General features: G+C 36.0%; 1 protein-coding gene across 1 annotated transcript in view; it reads left to right on the top strand.

Moving 5' to 3' along the window:
* Positions 1-27,962, top strand: part of Phax (phosphorylated adaptor for RNA export) — an 84,060-nt gene that overhangs the window by 30,901 nt on the left and 25,197 nt on the right. Inside the window, exon 3 of the mRNA XM_069845773.1 lies at positions 25,479-25,570. Coding sequence (XP_069701874.1) covers positions 25,479-25,570 — 92 coding nt within the window. The remainder of the gene's footprint in view (positions 1-25,478; positions 25,571-27,962) is intronic.

The following is a 27,962-nucleotide window of genomic DNA, read 5'->3' as shown; positions in this document are numbered from 1 at the left end:
AACCTAAAAATAAAAAATAGATTGAGCTGCTGCATTTTTTTTAAGGATACACGAAGCTGCATGTTAACCATGCAGTAAATTATTTTAACGTTTTGAGATAGCTGGATACCATACCGTATATATTTAATTGCAGAATGAGGAAATCATCAGCTGAGAGGCAAGTTGAATGCCGTAGACAAAGAAAATTAAATAAAGATAAAATAATAATAATAATAATAATAATAATAATAATAATAATAATAATGGCTCTATTTAACCTGCCAGAGTTAAGGCCGTAAGGCCTTCTCTTACACTCAACCGGGATTAAAACTTGCTTACATAGTTGAACATAAAACTGGGTCAGAATTAAGTAATTACATACTGATACAATTTAGGTACATAATGAGATCAAAAGAGGTAGTTACATAAAAATTTACCTCATAAAATAAAAATAAACATAGTAGAATACATAGACCTATTAATGTTGTTAGAATCAAATACAAATCACATAAAAACAGAAGCCGATAATTCAATAAAAAATGTACACAGTAGAAATAAAAATAAACACATTAGTATACATATTAGTATTAGATTACAATTAAGTAGGATTCACATAATTAAACCAGAAACCGACAATTGAATAAAATGTAGACAAAAAATAGATTACTAATAAAAAACAACACAGTGGGATACATATTGGCGTTAAGTGATAAATAAACACGATTTACATGATTACACAATAAAAATAAGAAACGAAAAAAATAAAATAAAAATAAAAAAAATGTAAATAAATACAGTGGAACACATTCCATTAAATATTTGCAATGTGTTAGGTCTGGCAACTTATCATAAGATATTTTTCTAATTTACATTTAAAGGAAATTAAAGTTCAGCAGCCCTTGACTTCAGGCGGCAGAGAATTCCAGTGACGAGAAGTAGCAACAGTGAAAGATGAAGAATAAAGAGATGATGTGTGGAGTGGTATTTCTAGCGTGTTATCATATTGTGACCGAGTATTTAAGTTATGATGCTGAGAAAGACTGTGGAATCGGACAGATAAGTAAGAGGGAGTAGAGGTGTGCAAAATTCGGAATAAGAGAGAAAGGGAATGTAACTTTTTCCTCTCATTTAACCTGAGCCACAATAATTTATCGAAAGAAGGTGAAATGTGATCATAGTAGCGGACATTACAAATGAAACTAATATTATGTGGTGTTCGAGTGAAGGGGGATAAGTAATTTTTTTGTGCAGATGGAGTTTTGTTCCCCAGATGAACACACAAGTTAAATTATATGATTGTGCAAAAAATGAAAAGAATACTAGCAGTTGATGTGTTTTGTGTAGAAAAGTATTTTTTTAATAAGAGTTCCAAGTTTAATTTTCATTTATCTCCAAGCTCATTTTATGACTTATCTCCCTTTACCCAAACAACACAAGTATGAAGACTATTTGCAGAAGGAGAGAGAGAGGGACAAGCTTAGGAGAACAAAGAAGCTATCAAGAAAAGAACTTACTGCTCACAGTAGGAAAACAAAATTGAAAGTTCGAAACTACAGGGCAAGAAAAGCTGAATTTATAAACACCAGTATTTTCAGTGATTCACCTGTGTACGAAATTCCACAGTCACTAGGAAAAGCTGTCCAAAGAGTAAAAATTAAGACAGCTCTGAGTATGATGCTGCTTAAGTTGTTGGATTTTGCTTTGTAATTACAGTTTTAGTAAAATTTATTAAATTCTATTATGAGAATTATAAATTTATATTTAACATTTGTTTAAGTGAGCATATATACAAAAAAGTAAATTTATGTTACGAACAACAGTAAAAAAAAAAAAGTATCCCTGACATATGCCATGAAGGCACTTGGGGGACATGGAAGTAGAGCCCCATGCTTTCCATGACCTCGGCACTACAATGAAGTGGTGTGGTCGGCACTATGCTCTGATCGCCTTTTACCCCCGGGAAAGACCCAGTACTCAATTTTATAGAGGCTGAGTGAACCTTGGGGCTGTTCTGAAAGTTTGGCAATGAGAAAAATTCCGTCACCACTCGGGATCGAACCCCGGACCATCCAGTCCGTAGCCAGCTGCTCTACCAACTGAGCTACCCAGTTGCCAGGAACAATAGTTTAGTATCAAAAGCGGATCTATTTTTCTAGCCACACTTTTTTGATTTTATGGATGTATTTTTTATTGTTTCTATTATGCTAAATGTTTGTATTAATTTACTTTAAAGCGTCAGAAGTACAATTTTGAACCTGTCAACATCATATTTGTAATGTACTAAGTGAAAGTTAACTTGAAAAAATTGCACACTTTTAAAACATATGTCTACCCTTGATATTAGGCTACCAGTACTCTTAAGTCTATGTAGTGAACTACAGAAAATGTATGTTCAGAGTAAGTGTTCTATGATTTTGGAAAAAAAAAAAAAAGTGAAATTTCTTCAGACAAGTAACACCCGTCACATTATTAAGTAACACCCATCACATAAAATTAATTGAATTGTAAGTGCAAGGCTTAATATTTTAATTACATCCATTATATCACTCGATTCCTTTAACTTTCCTCTCACTGAAAATAGGTAACACAATTAATTCAAACTGTGAACTTGTACAGAGTTATCAGTTAAACTGTATCATTAATTTATGCATGTCTTTTTAATGTTACACCCGTCACATTGTTTATTTCACTTATATCACCCGACAAATAATGGTTAGAAAAAATAATTAGTTGTGTCTGACAAGCAAGAAGTGGAGATTCATTGGAGTATAAAAGAACTAGTATAAATATTTTATTAATTATTGTATTCCAGTTAAATTTCGAAGAGTCTCTTTCTGAACGTAACACCTGTCACAGTGGAATTGACCATTCCTGAACATCCATAATCTGGCCAACAAATTTTCTGCATTACTTATTAAGTGGGTATGAGACAATAACCCAGTCTCCTGCTTTGACCGATGATTTTTCAAGAGTTTCTAGAAGACAGGCTTGTGTTGGTGAAGGACTGACTTGTTTTTAAGCTCCACAAACTATGTTTCAGAGACATTTGATGTTAGCCGGCACTTAATTTTGTATATTCCATTTGATTCAATACAGTGAAACTGACGAAGACTGGGTATCTGCTGAATGTTATTCCATTTTTCATCTAAAGAAGGCTTAGCTTCCTCAATTTTGTCTTGTGGAAAATGTATGATATTTGTAGTAGGCATTAGAATGCTTCTGCAAAGTCCTCAGCAGAGGATATATATGTCCTGCAGGCTGGCCCACTGCTCAGCACTGTCAATCCTAATGAGTAAGCAGCCCAGCCCACCCAAGACCAACATTGCTTGATGCAGCTGCTTCCTAGCCCATCTCACTGGGCTTTGCAGCCCACCTTAGCCCACTGCACTTTTCAGCACTCCACTGAGGGTACGGCCACACGAGCTACATTTGTAGCAAGTTTTCTGCGACAAATGTAGCTGGAATTATAGGCAGCATTGAGTTAAATGGAAGCGGCCACACGGAGCAGTAAATGTAGCAGGTTTGGTGCATCCCAAGGTTGTGTCGCAACTCGAATGGGTCCGGGTCCATTTTTTCTGCGACATTTACTGCTGTTGGGTGGCCACACGTAGCGACATGGGTGGCTACACGTGCAGCTACATTTGTAGCAACTTTCTGCGACAAATGTAGCTGGAATTATAGACCGCATTGAGTTAAATGGAAGCTGCCACACGGAGCAGTAAGTGTAGCAAGTTTGGCGCCGTCTGACATGAGGTCTATTCGTGACCAATAATTTTCCAGCCTAAACGAATTAACATTGTTGTTAGTTACTGGGAATTTCTTATTATGAAATCCATATTTTTTAAACTTTAATATTAATATTTATTTCCACTTTACTAATTCCCAGAGGAGACTCAGTGAGTCAAAGAATATACATGTCAAAAGACTTTTATCTACTAACTGACAATAAATAAAGAATAAATATCATGCAAAAGAAAACAAAAAAATCGTAATAAAAGTACAAACAACCGTGTAAAATGAATGGTTATGCTTTAATTTTTTAGGAATGAGATAGAAAGCGAAAATCAAATGTCATGTAAAGGACACACAGATTAAGACTTTAAAAAGAGTGAAATAACAAATCAAAGTTATTCATTTTACAGTAGAGAATTACAATAATTTAGCGCAATGTAAATTTACAAATGCGTATGGATACACGCGTAAGCTAATTTTAAATACTATTTTCTTAATCTTACTCCTGTTTTTTTATTACTTCACCAGAAGGAAAGTAAATATCGCCACTAAGTTCCTTTCTGGTAATTGAATTTGCAGCCAGGCATACAACACCTTGGCATTTTATTCAGGCTTAATGTATTTAAAAATAAAACAAGTGACATTGATGAGTGCAGTGAAATTTGTCTCTCGAATTAGCTATAAGATATCGCAATTTGTACCACCCAGCTTATCTTTTAGCGTTAAAATTTTCTTTTGTTGGTAAAAAAACTTTGAGACATGAAACTGTAACATACCCTAAGATTCACATTTCAGTTTCCCCCTCCCCCGAAATTTAATAATCTGAAAAACGTGATCTATCATGTTTAAGAGGACGTAAACTCTGTTTTCTATAGGATAAGATGTAGGCCTACAATGGGAGAAAGGCATTCTCAAATTTGAAGGAAAACCCGTTTTTTTAATGGTTGAAATTCTCAGTATGTATATGTAATCATAACAACAGAATTAACTTGTGTTTATGAGGGAGTGAAGTAGAGAGGGAGATTGACTTTTAGATGGGAAATTATTATCATCACAGATTTATAACAATACGATGCCAATATATGTAACAAATTTTGTTACTAACAATACGGTGCCAATAAATATTGCTTCTCTTATGTATAGTCCAGGCTAAGTTCCCTATTTTTTAACTCTCTTCAAAATATCTTTCTTTAAAAAGTACATACATTTTTCTTCTTTCAATTTCGACCTAAAGAATTCTTCAATAATAAAATGTATACAAAAGCGTTCTAGCAAGCCATTCACAGCAATTTGTTTGGTAAAAAAAAAACGTACAATTCTTTTGCAGGACAGACATCACAAATCAGTATTGTTTATAAATATTATTGTGTTATAAAGACATTTCCACTTTGAGTTGTATTTTGGGATATAAGGGTCAAGTTTAAATTGCCGGAACGTCCAATAAGAATTCTGCAAAACCAAGAAAAAGATATATTTTATAATAATTTGTGTAACTTTTCAAGTCCTCTTATGTAGCGTAATATATCCCAAATCCTATCTTTTATCAAAGATCTTTGATAAAATATTTTATCATAATATTCTTTGTCAAAGAACTTTGATAGTGTAATAGGAGTCTCACAGAGACTGTATTTTCTTTGCGATGTACCATTATTTGGACTTATCTTGAAAAACAGAAATCAAAAACGAAAACGTTTGAAACAGTAGCTGATCGTTGATCGAACCACACACACGCAAACACAAACCTGCACCAACTCAATTCATAAGTAACTGACAGAAGCGGAAAGTTTGCAATGCTTTGATACAAGTCCACCGCACTAAACCTCTCCACAAGCAGTCCGCTCCGTCCTGTGCTGTGATGCAGGGTGACGTCACGGGCTAGTTCTGTGCGACACTGTGTAATCCAGTGCAGTGCAGTGGTGAAGCATCCCATGGGCATGCAGGTCTCTGATATATGTACTCGACCAGCACATTCCTTGCACCATATTGTTTCAACATTCCCCCTATACCATTGACAGTTCCCTTTCCATGGGAGCTGGCAAAGAAGTGCCATGCACATTTCACCTCTTGTAGAGTCATATTACACAGAGTGTATTTTTGTTAGTACTGAGCAGCACCGTCTGAAAATATACGAATATTTTCTAGATCACTGTATTTAGACACAAGGGCATTTATGAGATGTCATTGAAGCAGTGTGTAGCATACTTGTCATGGTTGAAATAGTCTGTAATGATGGCAAATGATTCTTTTGGGGTAGGAGTCTAGACTACAGATGTGTAAATGGCCACTTGATCAGACCCCCATTGAGATGATTGGACCTCATCTTGGTGCCTAATAGTATAATTTTCACTGAAGTCAACCTGCATAATTGCTTCATGCTCTTTAATGTTATTTCTAATGGTGTTAAAGAAAGTAGATTGTTTTTATTTTATGTACAGATGCAAAATAAAATCTTGCAACATACTATGCATTTTGTCAATTGCTGTAATTACTGTGTCATGTGACACTACCTTCTGCACAATGTCAGATTGTTTTTTCCCATTGAAACCAGGTGATCTCATATAACTTTTCACAATCACCCATTACACACTTCTTGTCAGAGATATCTCACACACAAGAAGTTGACAGAATTCACGAGGATTTTTTGGCACTGTCTTACAGGTTTCAGATATTGTTTGTAGCATGAACTGAAAGTTTGCATGGCGTTGGCACATTCAAACATTGGCTGGTGTTTGACATGATCAGGCCTTAAGGAACAGAACTTGTTCAGACCAATTTTAATATGATTTTCATTTTTTAAAATCTCTTAAGTTTCTGAGAGAGACAAATAGAGGTTTCGTTTTTGCATCTTCTTTTTTCCTTCAGTGCTTCTAACCATAATTGTTTCTTTCATTCCTGGACATTGTCGAGATATGTCATCTCGTTTATAGAACTGATGAACATGTAAAGTGGCAGCAGACAACCCACGGTTTCTATGTATGATCGATTTAGGGCTAGCACCAAAGTCATCTGCAAGTTGACAGCCAATTTTTTACATGGGCTGTTAGGCAGGTTTCTCTGTATGTGTTTCACAGCTTTCCCCAGGCTTTATCAAGATTTATAAGCTGGTGGAGAACTAATTGTTGTAACTTGCATTGGTTGACTGTTCTTTCTCTGCTGTCTTAAAGCTCACATGCGTTCTTTGTTCTTTAGACGAATTAAACGTTTCTTAGCTGCTGATAGCATCATCTGTGCTTGATGCTTTTTTCGCTGTTCTTTTTTTCATTTTCTTCTTTCCTTGCATCAGACATAGCTTCTCGGTATTTACATGTCCTTTCTTTAGACGACATGCTGCAGTGAAAAAGCATACATTTTAGAATCTGAGAAAGAATATAATATTAGGCCTATTTAATCATATGCATTACAGTGACTGTTCATAACACCTATTTAAGTTCTGTTAATAGTGTAGGTTATGTTTTAAGTATTAAGTGATTATGCTGTATTAGGCCCTGCTTAGTAGGGGAAGTTTTTAAGTTTCTACCTCTAAATATAGTTTGACAGGGGAGAAAAACAATTTCGAGTGTCACGGACACACATTTTTAATGCTATTACACAAGATCAGATTTCTTCAACAAATGAGATTTCTTTGTATTCTATAATGGAACCTCGCCAAAGCCTGCCGTATAGGGAAAATTGTAATTTCGTATCTATAATTATAGCTTTACAGTTAAGAAATTTTGATTCTGAGGTGTCACGGACACACATTTTTGTCAGTATTTCAAATCAGACTAATTCTGAAATGAAAAAAAGAAATTATATAACCAAACCTTTGCTAATTGGTAGTATATAAGACATAGTTTAACTGTTAAGTATAATAATTATACTTACTAGCTTCTGATATGATAGCCTATATTTCTTCAGAAATCAAGGAACTAAATCTGGTTCATGAAATCAACATTCCACCATCGTGGAAACAAGTCTACTAATTGCTGTATTTAAATTTCTAGAGAAAAAATAATGTGCAGGCAGAAGTATCCAGATGCCCCTAGCCCTGTGAATTGTTTTTCGTTCAAAGAGTGAACAATTCAAAATAGCATAATCTGGTTGACATTTATGTGGAATGTCCCATTATTAAATTTGCATATGATGATTTTTTGTACTGTGAGGGCTCTAGAGCAGCGGTTCCTAAACTTTTTCAGCCACGGAGCCCTTTTTGAAGTAAAAGTGTCTCGTGGAACCCCAAGAAATGTTTACTTTATATATATTAATAAAGGAAACAATGGTACAGGATAGTACAGGATATAATATTATTTAACTCTACAAAATTATATAACAAGTAGTTAAGATATTAAAAAAAATGTTACAATGTTACATGTACACCCGAAGTTAATGTGAAGAATGTGTCTGTTTCTTGCGGCAGAGTTTGTCAATGTCCGGTGTCATAGAAGTCAGCTGAAGACAGAGGTACATAGTACCAAAAGACAGTAAGAGAAATTTAGCTTTTGAACTTAATATCAAAAGATTCTCTCCTAACTTAGCCCAAAATTCGGGAAATGGTTTGCTTTTAAATGATGCCTGACTGTGGTTGTCCGAAACTATGTCTATAAGGAGCTCATATCTGAAACAATGAGGGCTGCTGGTTTTAACATCAGTGGAAATTGATCTACAATCCATTCATATATATATATTTTTTTTTTTTAGAATCTATTTCTGAGTATATCTCTTGGAAAGTATGAATTCATATTTTTAAGCAAATTGTCAAGGTGCTCTTTTATTATTGCTCTGAATGAGACATTCATTGTCATGTTATTTTCTTCCATAAAGTTTGAAGTCAATGAGAAACGTCAGATCCTTATTGTCGACGCTTTCTATATAGAACGCTATCTTTTCTTCAGCGCAACAATTTTGTCATCAGCATCAAATACAGTCTTCCGTTTACCTTGTATGTATGTGCCGAATTCATTTTTGAAAAATGTCTGCCAAGTAACATAATTTGTACAACCATTCCTGATCATTCAAATCTGATAGCAAACTGTTTTGGTAATTCAAAAGAGAAGAAACTTCCGTTCGAAGTTCAAGTAAACGGGACAACGCTACAACTATCGCACTTCTGTGCGTAATATTACTAACATTGACTTGTGTATACTACCCATATCTTCACACAGAATACTGAGTAGCCTTCACTGTGAAGGATGTGCCTTAACAAAGTTGATAATTTTGACAGTGTTGTCTAGTACCTGCTTTAATAATGCTGGCATTTTTTCGTTGCAAGGGCGTGTCGGTGTAGTACACAATGACTACTTGTGCAGTTTTTAAAAGTTTCTTGATCCTTGTAACAACGCCAGCAATAGGACCTACCATGGCCTTTGCGCCATCCGTGCACACCTCAATGCAATAATGTCCCACGATATCGAGTTTTAAATGACGAAGAACAAATTTCAGTACTGCTTGTAGAGGATGGCATTGGCTTGCAGAATAAAATATTTCATGAAAAAACCTGAAAATTCATACCGCACAAACGTCATTAACACAGCTAATCCGGTAACGCCAGTGGATTTGTCAAGTTGTAGCGAAAATTTTGTGTAACTGATACGGGAAATCATGATATTTTTTACATTTTTTCATAGATTCTGGATTCGATTATGCAGAGTGTTATTTGATAAGGGCACACTGGAAATCGAGTTTGCAGTTTTCTCGTCCACCATGCACTTCACTACCTTCACTAATAGTAGTTTCATAAGAGTTTCAGCAAGGGTGAGGTCTACCACTAAAAATCTGGTCATGGCTAACCAAGTACGATGTTTTCAGTGCTTTCTCGTTGTTTGCTTTTACATGAAATAAAATTTTGTCTGAACTGCATGGAGTTCGTCACTTTTTCTTTCGAAGTAGTCTGCAGTTTTATTTGTGAATTTCTGAATTGAGAAATGCCGTATAAGCTTGGCAGGGAACATAGAACTATTGGGAAAAACTTTGTTACATATCTCACACTGTGGACGTTCATCATCAAACTCAGTGAATCCCATGTTTAAATATAAATCACAATATTCTCGTTTGTTAATCTCTTTCAATACCTCTACACTAGGCATCGTAGACTCTGAGACAGGATCATGTTCAGCATATTCCGAACTCAATTCCCAGGAATACGCACTATCTTCTTTGAAAGTAAGGTTATAACTGTTGTTATCCCCCTTTGACTGAGCACTGGTTGATGGGTAATAACTCTTAGGTCTTAGGAGTCTGTCTTAAGCCACAGTTTCGGTTCAACGAAAGTTTAGGTAACACATCTATCAATTTAACATGCAGGTATACAACATACGCTGCAAGGCATAAGGGATAGATGAAGAAGAAGAAGTATACAACATATATATACACACAAGGCAACGTAACAGTCAATAGATTGTAGATTTCACGTACCACAAATAACAAACGCTGCCTGCCTGGTATACATAAAATAAAATAAATTTCGAGAATCATTGAGTATTTGGCAAGCAAGAAAGATCGAGACAGTTCTAGTGACGAGTAGATCTATTATTGCTGCTTCCATGTAGCAAGAAGAACGCAAACTACTTTCTCAGAAAGTACTTTTCGCTTGATGGAAGCAGTTTTCGTTTTTCCCACTAGATACTAGATGGAAGCAGCAATTTTTGTCATCTCATAACTTCCGTGGACGGAGCCCCTGAGAATCATTCGCGGAGCCCTTGGGCTCCGCGGAGCACACTTTGGGAACCGCTGCTCTAGAGGATGCAAGGTGTTGATTATCTATGGTATCTTCTTTGTGAAGGCAGTTTGGAGAGTTGATAATATGTAGTAAATGTAGATGTTTCACCAGATAGTCATGTGCATCAGTAGTCTGAAAACAGCCACTGCAGATTTCCCTGGGTATTCTGGTATGAGTTTTCCATTGTTAAGTAAGGTGGCTCACTTTTGTTATTTTGTGCTTGTTAATATTGATTAAAATGAAACTCTATTCTCCTTCTTATAGTAGATTTGATGGATTTGAATGTTTAATTGGATGTGAGCTTTAGGAAGTTATTATAATCTTTTATTTATTAAGAGATCAGTCAGTAGTTCTATGTCCTGGAATGCCACAATGAGAAAGAATCCATTGGAAAACTATTTGTTTGTTTTGTTTCTGCAGCTGTTAATACTCTATATTAAGATTGAGTTTGCATGTTTGACTATAGTCTGAATTGCTGTTTTGGAACCTGAAAGAGTACCCAACTGCTTTTTGGGATGTTCCAATAAAATTTTAAAGACAAAGTTTTGCAAAGCATTCCATATTACTAAGATTTCACCAACAAAGATAGTAGTTTCTGGTCCTTGCAGGAATAGTAAAACAAGGACAAAGAACACGTGCCAACTCCTGCACCTATTTCAATATCTGTATAACTTTATTTGAAGCCACTCTTCTTGTGGATAGATTTGGTGAATAGTATCTAATGCTAAAGGTCTAAGTGCAACGAGATTTTCTTCTGCTTCTTTGTCAGTGTTCACATTAAATTGTAGCTAAATTTAATTGGATTTTTATCTCTGGATTTTGGTTTAAAAGATAAATTTTCTTTATTAGTTGGCCGACTGCGTATCTGTTTGTTTCTTGACTTTTTCCAGGAAACTTAGGTTTCTTGGGGGCACTTTTTTATATTTCAATGTGTCTGTTAGTATCCCCGTTAATTTTTCATTTTTAATTAAAGCTTATTCTTCAGATTTCAGTATTTTGGGATAGCTAGTTGGATGTCAATATGTACATTGCATCTATTGGTGTGGATTTAACAGCCACCTGTAATTAATCTAAATGCTTGGTTCTGCACTAAATTTAGTTTAGCTAAATTTGGGAGGATGTGATTATTGCTTCTTCGCAGTATGTTAATAGAGTTTCTATGAACTGTTATATGTTGTGTTTAGTGTTTATCTGGAACTTCCCCCTTTTACTCCAGCTATCCTCTACAGAATTTTCAATATGCTTGTTGCTTTTCCTATTATGTGTTTTATGCGAATATTCCATTAAAGTTTATTGTCAGAAATAAGTCCTAGATCAGACCAGGACAGGATACAGCACTGTGACATCACCTCTTTCTGCTCTGCCGTCTCACATTCGATGTCTGTGCAGGGTCTGTGAAATGTGGACAGCAGTTTGCAGGGAGTGTGGAGTGAGTATTTGGCGTGCAGGTAGCAGTGATTTAGGCGATAAATAAAAGTGATCTGCGTTCATAACACAGTTTAATGCCTGGATATCCCAATGGTAATGTTAACTCAATTGCACATCTTGTATTCTTATTATAAATAATTCAATTTCTGCTCTATTATGCGGAAATCAATCTATAGCAAAGACAGTCTCATAATATGCTGGACACTTTCCTGTATCTAATAGTCACGTAGTATTTCATTTCAGTTAATTTGGCGAAACAAATATATAGTAAAATAATACGTTTTTATTATGCACGTTCATTTGTACATCAAGCTATCCTTTATTTATAATGACTGCAATCACACAACGTGTTTAGAAATAATTAGAAATAATTAAACCTTTGCTGTATTTTATGAAAAAATACATACAAACTACATTTTCTTTTGTCTGTAATTTGGAAGAAGGCACGAACGATTAATTATGTTGACATTTTTCTGCATTTTTTGTTTCTTTTTTCTTTAACTAATTTATCAATATTGGGATATAATGACTGGGCAATATATAATTAAGAATGCATGTTAGGTTGTGATCTGACAAGGTACTTCTTGATTTAGGTTTAGCAAGTTTCATAACAGAAAAAATTGTTCGCATACAATCATACGAACCAAATATACATAATACCTGTGCAGCAAATGCATACAATCTGGCTTGGTAGAAATTCCTGTTAAAGTCAACAAAGTCCTTGTTGTGTTTATATTTGTCCTTCAACAAATTGTCACATTGTAAATTTAACAGTTCCAATTGGTATCTGCTAGGAACATCGTTGACATCTGGGGAATAGGGGGTTGCAAAGAGCTGAAATATAGTAGAAACTGTTCTACATCTTGAAACTTCGACTCAACTGGCAAAGAAGATCTTGTAGAATTTGCACATATTGTTATGAGAGACTAATGTCTGATCACGCACTTGCGATAACTCTGAAAAATGCACAGTGTTTACAGCCTGCAGTTGATTTACCCATAGAGCCAATGACAGTTTTAACGCTTCAACTGTATAATATACATCTGTTACGATGAGACCCTTGTCCTGAAGTGAGATATTTAAATCATTTAAGTGATCTGTTAAATCTGCATGGAAAGCTAAGTCACAAATTCAGGTTTTTTCTTGCAACTCGGGGACGGGCTGATTTAGACTAGTCATGAATAATGCTATTTCTTCTCTTAACTCAAAGAAACGCCGTTTATGTAGGCAACTTTGCATTACGATGCTCTCACCTGACGTCACACGAAATGAGGGATGTGCTCTTCCTCCACGAACATCACACAGTCTGAAACTGTCTTTTGCTGTCCTAGATAGTCTACTTCGTTTCTTCAGATTTTGAAAGTGATGTATTGTTGCATTGGAATGCAATGTTTTTATCTTTAGACCAAGGATGAATAATTAATAATCTATGTTTTCTAACATGAGATTGTTGCTGTTCCATATGATAGGAGTTTTGTGAATTCATTCTCAAATCTTGATTTTGGTTTGAGGAGTCTTCTGTCTTGTTGATGACCAAATGAATAAATCATCTGCATATTATGCTGTGAACAGTTCCAGTAATTGCAGGTAATTTATTTAATGTTGAAGAGAATGGTGCTTAACACAGAACCTTATGGGTAGGCCTACATAAGTTTGATGAAAGAGTAATGGAACGGAGAAAAATTCTCTCCGGCGCCAGGATTTGAACCCGGGTTTTCAGCTCTCCGTGCTGATGCTTTATCCACTAAGCCACACCAATACCACCCCGGCGTCGGACAGAATAGTCTCAGATTAAGTTCCAACTCTTGGGTTCCCTCTAGTGGCCGCCCTCTGCACTACATCATAGATGTCTATGAACGTAGGACTGAAGTCCACACATGTGCTGAGGTGCACTCGTTATGAGTGACTAGTTGGCCGGGATCCAACGGAATAAGCGCCGTCTTAAATCACGAAGTGATTTACGCATTTCATATATATTATATTTTAATGTACCGAAGTACATATATTTCCATGCAGATATTCTGCGTCGTCATATGATGAAAGAGTAATGGAACGGAGAAAAATTCTCTCCGGCGCCGGTTTTCAGCTCTATGTTCTGATGCTTTATCCACTAAGCCACACCAGATACCACCCCGGCGTCGGACAGAATCATCTCAGATTAAGTTCCAACTCTTGGGTTCCCTCTAGTGGCCGCCCTCTGCGCTACGTCATAAATGTCTATGAACGTAGGACCGAAGTCCACACATGTGCTGAGGTGCACTCGTTATGAGTGACTAGTTGGCCGGGATCCGACGGAATAAGCGCCGTCTTAAATCACGAAGTGATTTTTACGCATATCATTTATATTATATTTTAATGTACCGAAGTACATATGATATTTCCATGCAGATATTCTGCGTCATCATATGATGAAAGAGTAATGGACGTTAAACATTAAAATATAATATATATGATATGCGTAAATCACTTCGTGATTTAAGACGGCGCTTATTCCGTCGGATCCTGGCCAACTAGTCACTCATAATGAGTGCACCTCAGCACATGTGTGGACTTCGGTCCTGCGTTCATAGACATTTATGATGTAGTGCAGAGAGTGGCCACTAGAGGGAACCCAAGAGTTGGAACTTAATCTGAGACGATTCTGTCCGACGCCTGGGTGGTATCCGGTGTGGCTTAGTGGATAAAGCATCAGAACGTAGAGCTGAAAACCCGGGTTCAAATCTCGGCGCCGGAAAGAATTTTTCTCCGTTCCATTACTCTTTCATCATATAATGACGCAGAATATCTGCACGGAAATATCATATGTACTTCGGTACATTAAAATATAATATATACTACGTAAGTTTGTTTAAAAGCTGATAGGTAGTGGACCTTGTATTTGGTAGCACAGAAGTGTTGAAGTAGGAAACTTCCAAAATAAAGTACTAGACATTCGATAGAATAACTGAAACTTTTTTTTCTCGTCATTTTGCAGTTATTGTGCACAAACAAAAGCCGCTGTATTGATGATGTTCCTAAATCCAACAGCTTCGCTTTTTCTTCCTTCTGAGATACTGATAAGTAGGGAGCGGATGTTGATGACCTAATAATCTACTTAAAATGATCATTAAAATTCCCTTACACTAATGGAAAAATGATATAAAATTAAAAGAAAATGACATTTAAATATTATTGAAAGTACTCGCACCACAACTTCTTAAAAATTATTCACCTTATTTCAATGACTGCCCTGCAAATCTCGAAGAGAGGAGGCAACTTCCTGGAATTTGGCTAAGATAAAGGAAAAGGGCATGCAAAAAAATAAAGTTTTAAGGGAAAACTATAGATTTTAATGAGGGTTTACAATGTATTTCAATCAGTGGTGGTCCATATAAGTGCCTTCTCCTTCCGTTCTTCACTTCTATTACCAGATCTTCCAGATGGGGGAGTGTGAATGACAAAACAAATTGTGGCTGCAGCTTGCATTCTTGCAATTTTTGTGTTAAAAATACTGTCCCATCCTTTCGATGGGGACACAACGTCCTGTCCAGGACACGGTGAAATTTTCTCTCCTTCCAAACATAAATTCTAAAGATACCTTCGTACCGACAAAAGAACAGTAGCGGTCAAAGCCCTCACTTAAGCTAAGCTGTTGTCAAGCATTTTATATTACTTCCGTTGTGTGAGGTCAAGCCTTCAGAGGAATGAAGGATGGTCTTTACAGTTTGTTTAAAACTATAAAACTCAAACTTCACTGTTATTCACTTATTCGGTAGGTAATTACTACTGACCTATTTGCTTAGAAAAATATTTAACAGACCTATCGATAAAGAAGGAAGTAAAATGTATTCCAAATCTAAAAATTCTTCAAATTATTAAAAATGACCAAAAAATGCCGAAAAAAATATAAAAATGATCTATTAGTTCAAAAACGTCGAAAAATGCAAAAAATGCAATATAAGAAATTAATTTTTTACGTTGATATTAACATAAAAAGGATTTCTATATTAATAGGCATTGTCCTAATGTGAAAAATAAGATGACTTTTCATCAACATCCGCCCCCTACTGATAAGCAATGATGACATCATCAGAAGACATCTTCCAAACATTTGTGTAACGGTCACTTAGCTTGTGTGCGAGCTTCTTGTCAGTCGCTTTGCGATAATGAAGCTTTCAGTTGCATCCCTGTAGTGTTGTAGTAGCATAGCATTGGTGGGAGAAGGCCTTAAGTGTCTGGCATTTGATATATTGTTCTACATTGTAGTTTCCCAATCACTGTAAAATTTATTTGGACAGAATTGAAGGTAGTAGAATTTCTCAATGTGTTTTTTTAATTTCGTCCCTCAAATATGGCATTTCCAGATCTTTGTGGATTTGAACTGTAATGGTGTACAAATCACTTCCAGTTCCATGTATCGATCTTAATGCTTTATTTTGTGCAATCTGCAATGGCTGAAGCACTTGATTTTTGTATATGCCCAAGCAGAAGCATTACAAGTTAATGCTGGTAGAATCAAGGTCTTGTAGAGTTGCAATTTCCTTTTAATTGAGATACTGCCTGATTTTAATATGGGATATAAATGGGATATCAAACTGATTGATTTTCCTTTTGTTAGCTTTATGTGTTTATGGTACAGTTTGTAGGGAAGTTATGGTTAATATACAGAAGTCACATTCTCTTAAGAGAACATTTTATGAAACAGATGGCTTGCGTTTTTTCATATTAATTATTACTTTCCAAAATTTGGACTGTGTTATGAATTGATCAGTATGAACTTGTCAATTTCTTGCAGCCCGAGTTGGGTCTGTCTATGGAAAATAAGGCACTACCATCAGCATATTGAGCTACGTATGTTTGAACTGTTGTAGGAATGTCTGAAGTGAAAATGTTACATAATAAAGGTCCAAGAACTGATTCGTGAGGAACTCCAGCATTGATTGGATGTATCTGGGGAAGTACAGATCCTTCTTTCACTTGATAATACCTGCCTTTGAAATAGGATTCAATTAGTCTAATAATAGAATCAGGTAACCCACTTTTAATTAGTTTATAAATTAATCCCATGTGCCATACTGAATCATATGCCTTTGCTATATCAAAGAAAATCGGAGATGTGAATCACTAGTAGTTACAGTTCTTTGTTATAGTTTCCCCTATTCATAACAATTGGTGAGAAGTAGAACAACCAGATCGAAAACCCATCTGTTGATCCAGTAGACTTATGGTGATGATCTGTTCTTCAATGCGGCATAAAATTATTCTTTCGAAAATCTTTTGTTCTACTGATAAGAGACTGATTGGACGTCTATTTTCTGGGAAACAAGGGTTTTTGTTTTCTTTCAGGGTTGCTGTTACAGTATGCGCCAAAACAAGCAGTACTGAAATTATCGCTCATCTGCTGTCCACGTTTCCCTAGCAACAAAGTATTTATACATTGTATATAATAGTTCGACAAATTGTGAATTCAGTGTTGTATTGATTTATGCAATTATTATGAGTCTCACAACAGAGGAAAAGGTGTTTATTGTCGAGCATTATTTCCGGTCATACAGAGTACTGAAATTACAAACATAGGCTACTCTGAAAATCAAGATAAGTCATAGTAACATGCAAGACGACATAAGACTAATCATGTACAATGGAACTTCTCGACAACAACTAACATTATTGTGTTATTTGGTGCCGCATTGTTAAATCACTCCTGATACTGCTCGTTAACATGGCTGATGCCTCACTCCGTATGACTGGAAATAATGCTCGACAGTAAACACCTTCTCTTCTGTTGTGAGAACCATAATTGCAGCAATAACCCTAACATTGAATGTACAATATGTTATACTATCAGATAAAGTAAATAAATATTTGTTTGTTAGGGAAACATGGACAGCAGATGAGTGATAATTTCAGTATTCTTTGTTTTGGCGCATAATGTATTATTGCATGCTTCTAACAATCTGGAAAATGGTGAAGTTTAATACTGCATCACATATTCATTAAATATGAAGTCTCGCCTACCTCATTAACTGTTAGCAGTTGTCACAAACTGAGGTTGAATATGGCCATAAAGTTATTTAAATATGCGCTCCTGCATGTAATGACTTACATTGTCTAAAGTGCAGGAGTAAGGCCGTAAAACATTACAACGAGAGGAGTTCGGCTGGCACCGTTGAACATGTCCCGGCATAGCTCAGTTGGAAACGGCATTCAGCGCGCAGAGCTGAGAGGTCCCGGGTTCGATTCCCGGTGCCGGAACGAATTTTTCTCGAATTAAATGATTTAATACTGCAGTTGAATAGTTTGACTAAATTTGTTAGTGCTTACTGTGGTAAGTTTTGTGCTGCTAAGTTTATAATACTACCATCCTTCTCTGAAGACTTACGACAAGAGAGTTTCTTAACAATTCTTTTAACTTTCGAGGGTGTGGTGGAACGTATTTGCATTTGAGAAGGTATAGTCCTGAAATATGTGGCTATAATGCAGTTTTAAGCTAGAATCTTTATCAGCAGGATAAAAAAAAGAATGTCAAAGTTATCAGCTATAAGCTTCAGATTTGTCTTTGTCAGTATACAATGGGCCATATATGCCCTGAATAGAAATAGTCTTTTGTTAATACGAGGTTTTGTTAACCTATGAGTCATTTTCCATATATTGGATTCTATCCTTAATATCTTTATCCAGTGTATCTAATATAGTGGTTCCCAAAGTGAGGAGTCGCGACCCCCTGACAGGATCGTGTAAAAAGTTGATTGGGTTGCGAGATGATTACAAAATAGAACAAAAAACTGCCTTATTATTAGGCCAGTCAAATTCCGATTACCGATGACATGTTTGCATGTTTCCTGTTTGTAGCCATACCAGCAGCTTTATTTCCATCAGTAATAAGATGATGGTGGGCCTATAACATATATTTATTTTGAATTTATAAATATAAATATAAACAAAGTTGAGCATAAATATAAAAAAAGTTTCAGTATTTATAAATCAAAAAATAATTAATGCAATAAATATGCTATTTTTCAGAAAGTAGCTTCTCAAATCTGGACTCAGTATTTGACACATACACAGTGATATTTTCAAGTTCTAGGAGATTTCTTCCTTTTGTTTTGATGACAATCATAAACGAAAAACTTATTTTGTAGCTACAAGGACAAGGTTACAGATAGGCCTATTATAAAACATTTAAGAGCTTCTTTAGCAAGCTGCAGTTATTCTTGCATTCTTTCCATTCAAATCTGGTCTATGATCTATGAAGAAGTCTAGTTTCAATATTCCATTAGTAGGCCTAAGTACATATTTCAATGAGTTTTTCCATCATATTTTCTGTAATTCCGGCCTGTTGGCCACAACTGCATAAAAAGAGATTCAGTATCCATTTGTGGCTGTTGTAATTGTTTTGAGTTTCTTCTGGAAAATATTCAAAACACTGTTATTTAAAGTAGTGCAAACATAATTGCGGGTCCTCAAAAAGAAACTCAGTATTTGTCATATGTCTACATAGGTCAAATATCGATCTGAAATAAAGTTTCTTCGTAAATCTGTTAGGTAACAGTGCAAGCATCTTTTTCGATATATATATATATATATATATATATATATATATATATATATATATATGGGCAATTCCAAAGTAACGGACGTAACTCTCAGACTTGTTATTTGGGGAAAACATCTGGATTGTTTCAAACTTGATACACATCTATAAAAACAAATTTTACCACAGATGTATCTAATACCAGTGCATCAATGTATGAAGTGTGAATGGACCTAACCATTGTTGTCTTTATATAATAATATATAGTTGAAACGTAACTGATATAACAAAGAAAGGACAAGGTAATTTCTACACTAAATTAAATGTCTGATTTATCTGAAAGTATAGCAGATATTTATTCCAATTTTTTTTACTTTAAAGTAGACATCATAAATGTTATGGTGGTACTATTTTAAAAGTATACCACTCTAATTACCTTGGCATTCTTCAAGGAAATATAAGCGTAACGGACGTAACAACTGAATATTTATGTTGAAAATGAAAAGAGTCCTCTTGTATTGCCAGGTACAGGTGCATTTATCTTTCTAACAATGTCATCAGGTGAGTACCATATTTCATCTTCCATTTGTGGCCATACCCATCCACATCCGGCTAGATGCATAACCCATACACGCAACTCTCCATTCCCATTGATATCAGTCACAATCTCATAAAATTCATTATTTTCATTAATTACAACAAAATCATCTCTTTTAAATATGGTATTCAAGCCTACATTCTGTTCTGTATCTGGTGGCGAGAGACATATCCTTAAATGGTCTCTGGTATTCTTTAATATTGATTTCACAAGCTTGGAACACATTCCTTTTGGAATCATGTAGAAAATAGTGGAAATTCTTAAGACCAGGAATGGGGGCAGTGTTAGTCTTCGATCATTCATGTTGCTTCTGCTATCTGCATAAATCTAGTTTCTTCTTTTGTACAAAAATAACTTCGATTTTCTCGAACACTGCCAGTGCAGCTTCAAAGAATTCCATAGCATTGTGATTGTGATTTTCCTTTGAAGGATTGCTCTCCACACAGCCCTTTTTATGGTACGACCTAAGCTATCCACTGGGCCTTTCCCGTGAGCAGTGCCAAAAAAGTCAAGGTTACTTCCTTCAAACCTGAGTGCAATAGAGTTGGGTTTGTGACTATAGTCAGTGTATATCGATTTTTAAATTGACTTGCAACACCATCAGAGCAAAGGTGAATTTTTTAAATGTTTGGATGACTCTCGTCATGGGTACTAAGAATGATTTGATTGAATTCAAGAACAGCATATTTGTCATGTTGTAAAGCCATCACTTACTACAACATAACAAGCAGATTGATTGTCTTGTGTGATGATGCATGTATAGAGTGTTAACCCTTGTGTAATCCAATGTGCAGACATAAGCTCAACCTGCTGACGTATATTGAAGTTTTCTGAAAAATCGACATGCATGATAGCTTCACCATGTGCAAGAGATGATTTCATTGATTTGATAGCTCTTAAGTGAGTTTTTGCTATGAAACAGTGGCGCCTCATCATTATAGTTGTTCAAGAAGAGCAATATTAGCCTCACGAACAGTACAAGAAATGGCAGTCTTCTTGCTTTCTGCATTCCATTGATAGTAGGTAATAGTAGAATTTAGATCAACATTCTTTACCCGTTCTGAAACAAAAGCTTCAGCATCTCCACACTTATTGCATTCACCTAAACAGCAACTTGGTATCCACAAGCATACAGAATCTTTGACAATAATATCTACCTTTGGAAGATTACAGCCAAGTACATGAAATGCATCAAGCAGGAACTGAAAATTCTCATGATACTTGCAGCAGCATACGGCATGGTCTTTCTCAGACATTACCCTTACATGAGTTGGTCTTAAATTAGCAAAAGTTGACTTCCCTGTCTTCAGTCTCGGATTTTCTTCTTTAAAATGTCTGTATGCTTCCATGACATTCATATTTAAAATTCTCTTCTGCACAGTTGTCTTCTTTCCTTCCTGTTTTATAGTGATAAAATGTTTCATTCCTGGAGATTGCCTTATTTTTTGTTTCCGAATTTTCATCAGGTAGCCTTCTGTGTGTCACTCGGTTTATAAATCCAAAAGATTGAGACAATTTTTTCACTACAGCTTCTTTTTTTCTTGGAGATTGGGGTAGCACTTTCTTCACTCTCTTTTTAGAGCTTTGCCAAAGGACTGTGGTGACTCAAATGATTTTGAGGAACTGCTGTCAGTTGTCTGTTGATTGTCACTCGCTTGTTTACATTTCTGCATTTCTGCCATTCTGTTTCTTGATTTCGCTGCTTCTGCTCGCCTTTTGCTACGATTCAATCCAGATCTTCTATTTCTCTGATCTTCTACATTTTCTTCCTTATTTCTTCAGATTTTTCTGCACTCAATCTGGATCTGTATTTTCTCATTCTTTCTGCAGGTGTCATTGGTTTCTTTTTAGTATTTTCTATAGGCATGTGGTCCATCTGGGGGAAAGGAAGCTTATTTTGCATTTATAGGTTATGGGGCATATGTTGTTAATGCTACAAATACAACATAAACTATGTTACGTCTGTTACATTAAGTATGTTACATCTGTTACAGTTCATAACTACCAAAGTAAATGAGTTATGAACAAATGACATACCATTCCATAATCATTACATAATCCATTAGAAATCTGGTAATTATCACAAATATACCTATCTTGAGTGCTGAAATATAAAAAAAATTATCGAAAATCGTAACTGACGTAACATCAAATATGTGGTATTTTAATGCTTTTATAAATCCATAAACCACATGTCATACTACTTATCGACATAGCAATTCTGAAAGTACATTTTCTCAACTTGATTTTAGTGCCACATTAGTTTCAGTTCCTTACCTTTGTTTCCAGAAAAGAACAGAAGATATTTAGTGATAATAGTCAGTGTCCAACTGAAGCTCTGATGTCATTATTGAAATGAAGCAATATGGCAGCATGTCATGTGACACATTATTGCCAACTCTTGTTTTAGAAACTACAGATCATCCCTTAATTGGAGGGTAACTTTTTGTTTTAATAACAGAACTTTTTTTTTTCATCGATCATGTCCACTTTTCATTGGAATTGCCCATATATATATATATATATATATATATATATATATATATGAGGCCTGTCTAAAATGTATCCGACCTTAAATTTTCCCGTGCAAAGTAGTGATTCTAAGGCGGCGCCACTGTGCACGGTGCAAGGAGGAACCGTAATGCGCATGCTTGAATTTTTTCACTGCATTCGATTGTGCCAGTCACTGGCTGGTGGTCGCCAAGTAAGGTGCTGTTCTAAGTGTTTGTCGGATTTAGTTTTCTCGCAAGATGACTGAACGAATTGAGCACAGATACTGCATCAAATTTTGTCAAAAGCTTGGTGATTCTCAAAGTCAAACAATTCGTAAGATTCAGCAGGTGTTTGGGGAAGATGCAATGGGTGTAACACAAATTAAGGAGTGGTTCAACCGATTCAAAGATGGCCGCACATCAGCGGAGAGTGAGCAGCGTTGTGGCAGGCCCCAAACTGCTCGGAGTGCAGCTGTTGTTGAGAGGGTGCGAAATTTGGTGATGGCATATCGTCGTTTGACTGTGCGGGAGATTGCCGAAGAGGTTGGAGTGAGTAAAGATTCTGCACATGCAATTTTGCGTGATGATTTGAACATGAACCGAGTGGCTGCGAAATTCGTGCCCAAGTTGTTGTCCCCGGAACAAAAAGACCTCCGTCGTGACGTTGCACAGGACCTTCTGGACACCGCCAACACTGATCCTGGGTTTCTGAACACCGTGATAACTGGAGAAGAGTCATGGGTGTATGGGTACGACCCAGAAACAAAAAGACAGTCGTCGCAATGGAAGCATCCTGAGTCTCCAAGGCCGAAGAAAGCGCGGCAGGTGCGAAGCAAAATCAAGGTGATGCTGACTGTTTTCTTTGATGTCCGTGGAATTGTGCATCACGAATACGCACCGGAAGGACAAACTGTGACAAAGGAGTACTATCACGATGTTCTCCGGCGACTCCATGATGCAGTTCGGCGCAAAAGACCAGACATGTGGACGGCGAACAACTGGCACTTGCATCACGACAACGCCCCCGCACATTCATCCCAATTGATCCACACTTTCTTGGCCAAACATAGAATTACAACCGTTCGCCAACCTCCCTACTCTCCAGACCTGGCTCCTTGCGACTTCTGGTTGTTTCCAAAATTGAAGACACCACTGAAAGGATCCCGTTTTGAGAGTAGAGAAGAGATAATGCGGAACGCGACGATGGAGCTGAACACCATTCCAAAAGAAGACTTCCAGAGGTGTTTCCGGCAGTGGAAGGATCGGTGGGCTAAGTGTATGCAAGCACAAGGGGCCTATTTTGAAGGGGATTAGGGTCCCAACCCCGTTAGGTATTTGAAATATTTTTTCTGGCTGAAGGTCGGATACTTTTTAGACAGGCCTCGTGTATATATATATATATATATATATATATATATATATAATATTTTTTTTAACTCATGGTGGTAATAGTTTGAAGTACTATAAATGATTTTTGCATAATATTTCATGTCATTGTTGCACCATATACTTCTATTCTGGTCGTTCTTTAGGTGGTAGCAGTCACTTTACACATGCTTCCTAATGAATGCATCTACACAAGAACATTTTTTATAATTAACACTTTGATAATAATAATAATAATGGAACGAAATGTTTCTACAGTGATGTACACATTGTTATTGGTGGTTAATATTAATATTAATCTTAAATTCGTTTTCGTCACTAGAATTCATTATTTTTGACACAAATTATTGGAAATTTGACTACAGAAATAAATTTGCTACTTAGAAAACGAGAGCTCATAGGCACCAGTCATAAACTGCCAGGCCTCTTAGGTATGACTTCTCCTGAGGTTTGAATATCAGATCAAACAGTGCACAGAAAATGTGTCAATTATACATTTGCATTGAACCAACATAACCGAGCTCGTTGAAGGAACTGGGCTTTTGCTCATCAACATTAGATCATTGCAGAATGGACATGAGACCAGGATGGTTTGAGACCTGACTCCAGACATCTGGACAAAACCAGAAATACCAGACATGTTCAGAAAGTTCATCTGTTTGTTGGCGGAAGAGTTTTGTTTTGGGTTTAAATAATGATGGGATGGTGAATCCCTCTAAATCCTATCCATGGCACTTTGACTGGTCCCTGATACATTCAAGAGATTCTACAAGCAACAGTGAGGCCCTACAGACTTGGTCTTGTCATCCACTTCATCCTAGCAGATGACAATGCAAGACCTCACCACAATATAACAGTGTTTCAGTATCTTCAAAGAAGCAACATCAACTGAATGGACAGGCCTGCACAATCCCCAAACATGAATGCAATTAAGCATAAATAAGACATGCTGGAAGTGACCATTGCAGAGCATCCCAACCCACTTGACAATCTTCAGGAACTTACTGAAGCTGTCATAGAGGAGTGGGACTGTTTATTCTAAGAACAACTTGATCACTTCATTCAGAGTATCCTTCACAGCTTGCGGGAAGAACATACTCAATACTAAAGAATAATAATCAGATAAAGATGTCCAAAGTTTTTGTTTTCAAGATATAGGCTGAGAACACAGCTTGTTTTGTTTTGTGTAATTAATCAAAATGTTCAATTGTTTCGGAGTGAATTATATATATATTTTTTTTGCTAAATAGTTATTGTAGAAACATCAAAGGGAGGACTATAAGGAGTCAATATAGTCAAGTCTATATTATTCTAAATTTTGTTGAGGTGTGTAGGCCTATATATATTTTATTATCTGTGCGGTATTACCACAGTCTAGTATATACAGTCACAAAGCTTGAGTTGTTGAGGGTACTAGGAACAATAGACTGTGCCGGTACTATTTCGCATTGTCTGTGATGAGGCGATAGTAGTGATCCTAATGGTTAGCATCTATCTATGGATGCATATTCCCTACATATTGAGCTTCGTTACTGTATATACTAGACTGTGGTATTACTACATTGGACTTTAATATGCAGAAGTGATCTTTAATATATTGTAAACCATTAGAGTTAGATTTATGTAATTTAAACTTGAAATTTCTTTTTCTTGCAGTGAAAGTTGTGGATGTGCTGGGCAGACAAAAGGCCATTGATATATTTAAAGCCACAAAAAAGATAGAAGAAGATGGCGGTATGATGGTTTTGGTGTGTAGCCTGAATAATTTTCTGTCATAATTAATGTTATATTCTGTCGTGTGTGCGTGCGTGCGCAGACGCACGGATAAATTTAAATTTAATGCTAGTCTTCACAGTAAATTATGTAAAATAAATAACATGCATAATTTTCTTGTAGAGATAAATAAACAAAGGTCGCCCTCGGTAGCATAGTTGGTATAGCGCTGGACTTCTGTGCTCAAGGTTGCGGGTTCGATCCCGGCCGAGGTAGATGGCATTTAAGTGTGTTTAAAGGCGACAGGCTCATGTCAGTAGATTTACTGGCATGTAAAAGAACTCCTGCGGGACAGAAATTCTGGCACACCGGTGATGCTGATATAACCTCTGCAGTTGTGAGCATCATTAAATAAACCATATTAAAAAAAATAATGATAAACAAAGTTGGCAGCAGTGCAGTAAGCAAACATTTTTTTATATATATATCTCGTGTGTATTCACATTCTAACCCACTTCTATTAAGTTTTAATTGTTCCCTGCGATTTAACAACATTTTTATAGTGTTTATACTTACTTTTTTGTAATACTGAAACAACATTTATTTAGACTTCGTTTTATCTTTTTCTCCAGCTTATGAACAAGACAAGTGATTTTTGACCTAGGAAAGTAGGTCTAAATGCGTATTTCAAGCAGATCAATCAATGTACATAACAAGAAACTCTAGAAAGGCTGCATATTTTCCAAACATTTGCAAGTTACAGAAGCAGTGCTGTCAGACTCACTAGCCTGGTGATCTGGACCTGCGCTTGGGCTTGGGTTAGATCCCTATTTGGTCTAATTACTTGGTTGGGTTTTTTCCGAGGTTTTCCCCGACCATAAGGCAAATGCCAGGTAATCTATGGCGAATCCTCGGCCTCACCTTGCTTCATCTCTCTAAAAAATTTTAATCTTGTCAAATTTTTACTTGTTCCACATATTAAAGCTTCAATACAATAAATGAAATGTTACTCGTGGACTTAAAAATGACCACTCCTAATAAGAAAAATGTTGGTGCAAGAAATGTTACTCTTGAATTTAAAAATGACCACTCCTGATAAGAAAAATGTTGGTGCAAAGCAAGTTTTGTCGAAGAAATAACTGCCAACTTGTAAAGCTGGCCAAAGACAATAGGAGAGCCAACAGTTACACAAATGTGAAGGCATAAAAATGCTGGTTAAAAAAAAAAATTAAATTTTCTTAATTTCTCTAGAGTCTAGTGTATAAATACTCATCACAAAAATATTTAGCTTCTTTAACCTTACTTTCGTTAATAGTTTTCACTTCAGTTCATCCTTGAGTTTCATCTTTGTTATAGCATTATATATTACTGGGTACTCATTTCATAGACAGTGTACTTGGAATCGATTAGTGTTATGCTTTTTGAATAGTGAAAATACAAAGGTCCAATCCAAAATGCTACACAGTGTTATTCAAGTCTATTGTTTTGCTAACTTGATAGTATGATTATTTCTTGTATCCACAGTTCCTTACCAGAAGGGACAATAATCGAGTGCAAATTTCATAGCCTGGTTTGTGGAACTAGCATATTCTTTTAGAAACATGCAATCACTGGCCATGTTGATCAATTACAACATTTGTCTGATCATGAACTCAACTAAAGATTGAGAAAAGTTTAGTCTCAATTTGACTCTTTCCCATACTTCATTCACATGATCAATCAGAATCTGTTTGTCCTCTTTCTTTATGATTCTCAATCACTGTTCACATAATTATGTTCTCTCACATTAAGATCTGTACTTTTGGTTGGCCAGTCAAGAACTGAAACTTCAGGATGCTATTCAAACCACAACTTAGGTATCCTAAAAGTAGGATGAACAGTGCTGTTGTCCTGCACAAAATGAATCACAGGTAGTTCATCTTCAGGATAGACTGCACTCACATTAAGAAACATACATTCTTCTAACACGTGGACATATTTCTCAGAATGCATTCTTGGAGGCACCTGGACCAGTTCTCTAACTTCCACGAAAGATATCCAACACCAAAATGCAGTCTCAGTTGCCACTTCTATCATCTGTGATTACATGATCTGAGTCATATTTGGTGTTGCCTGGAGGCCACAAAAAATTTCAACATCTTTACCAGATGAAAAAAGTTTCTTGCTGGACCATATGACAACATCCAAAATGCGTGGAACGTTAAATATACGGGGTGTATCAATAGGTCAGGTTAATCCTTAAGGAGGTGATTCAGGACCTTGTTTTCAACAAAAAATCCTAATACACTTTTTTCAGTATTCATTCCCGTTTCTGAGTTACACGAATATCATGTACCGTATCTATCCCCATTTGATTCTACACCTAATGGACCTGTCTGCTTGAGAGAAGTAGGCTAATTGTCAGTTGTCTAGAGCAGATCCTCAAAA

This window comes from Periplaneta americana, chromosome 14 (genome assembly GCF_040183065.1).
Source record: "Periplaneta americana isolate PAMFEO1 chromosome 14, P.americana_PAMFEO1_priV1, whole genome shotgun sequence".
NCBI classification, from domain to species: domain Eukaryota; kingdom Metazoa; phylum Arthropoda; class Insecta; order Blattodea; family Blattidae; genus Periplaneta; species Periplaneta americana.
This window is presented reverse-complemented; position numbering and strand designations above follow the sequence as displayed.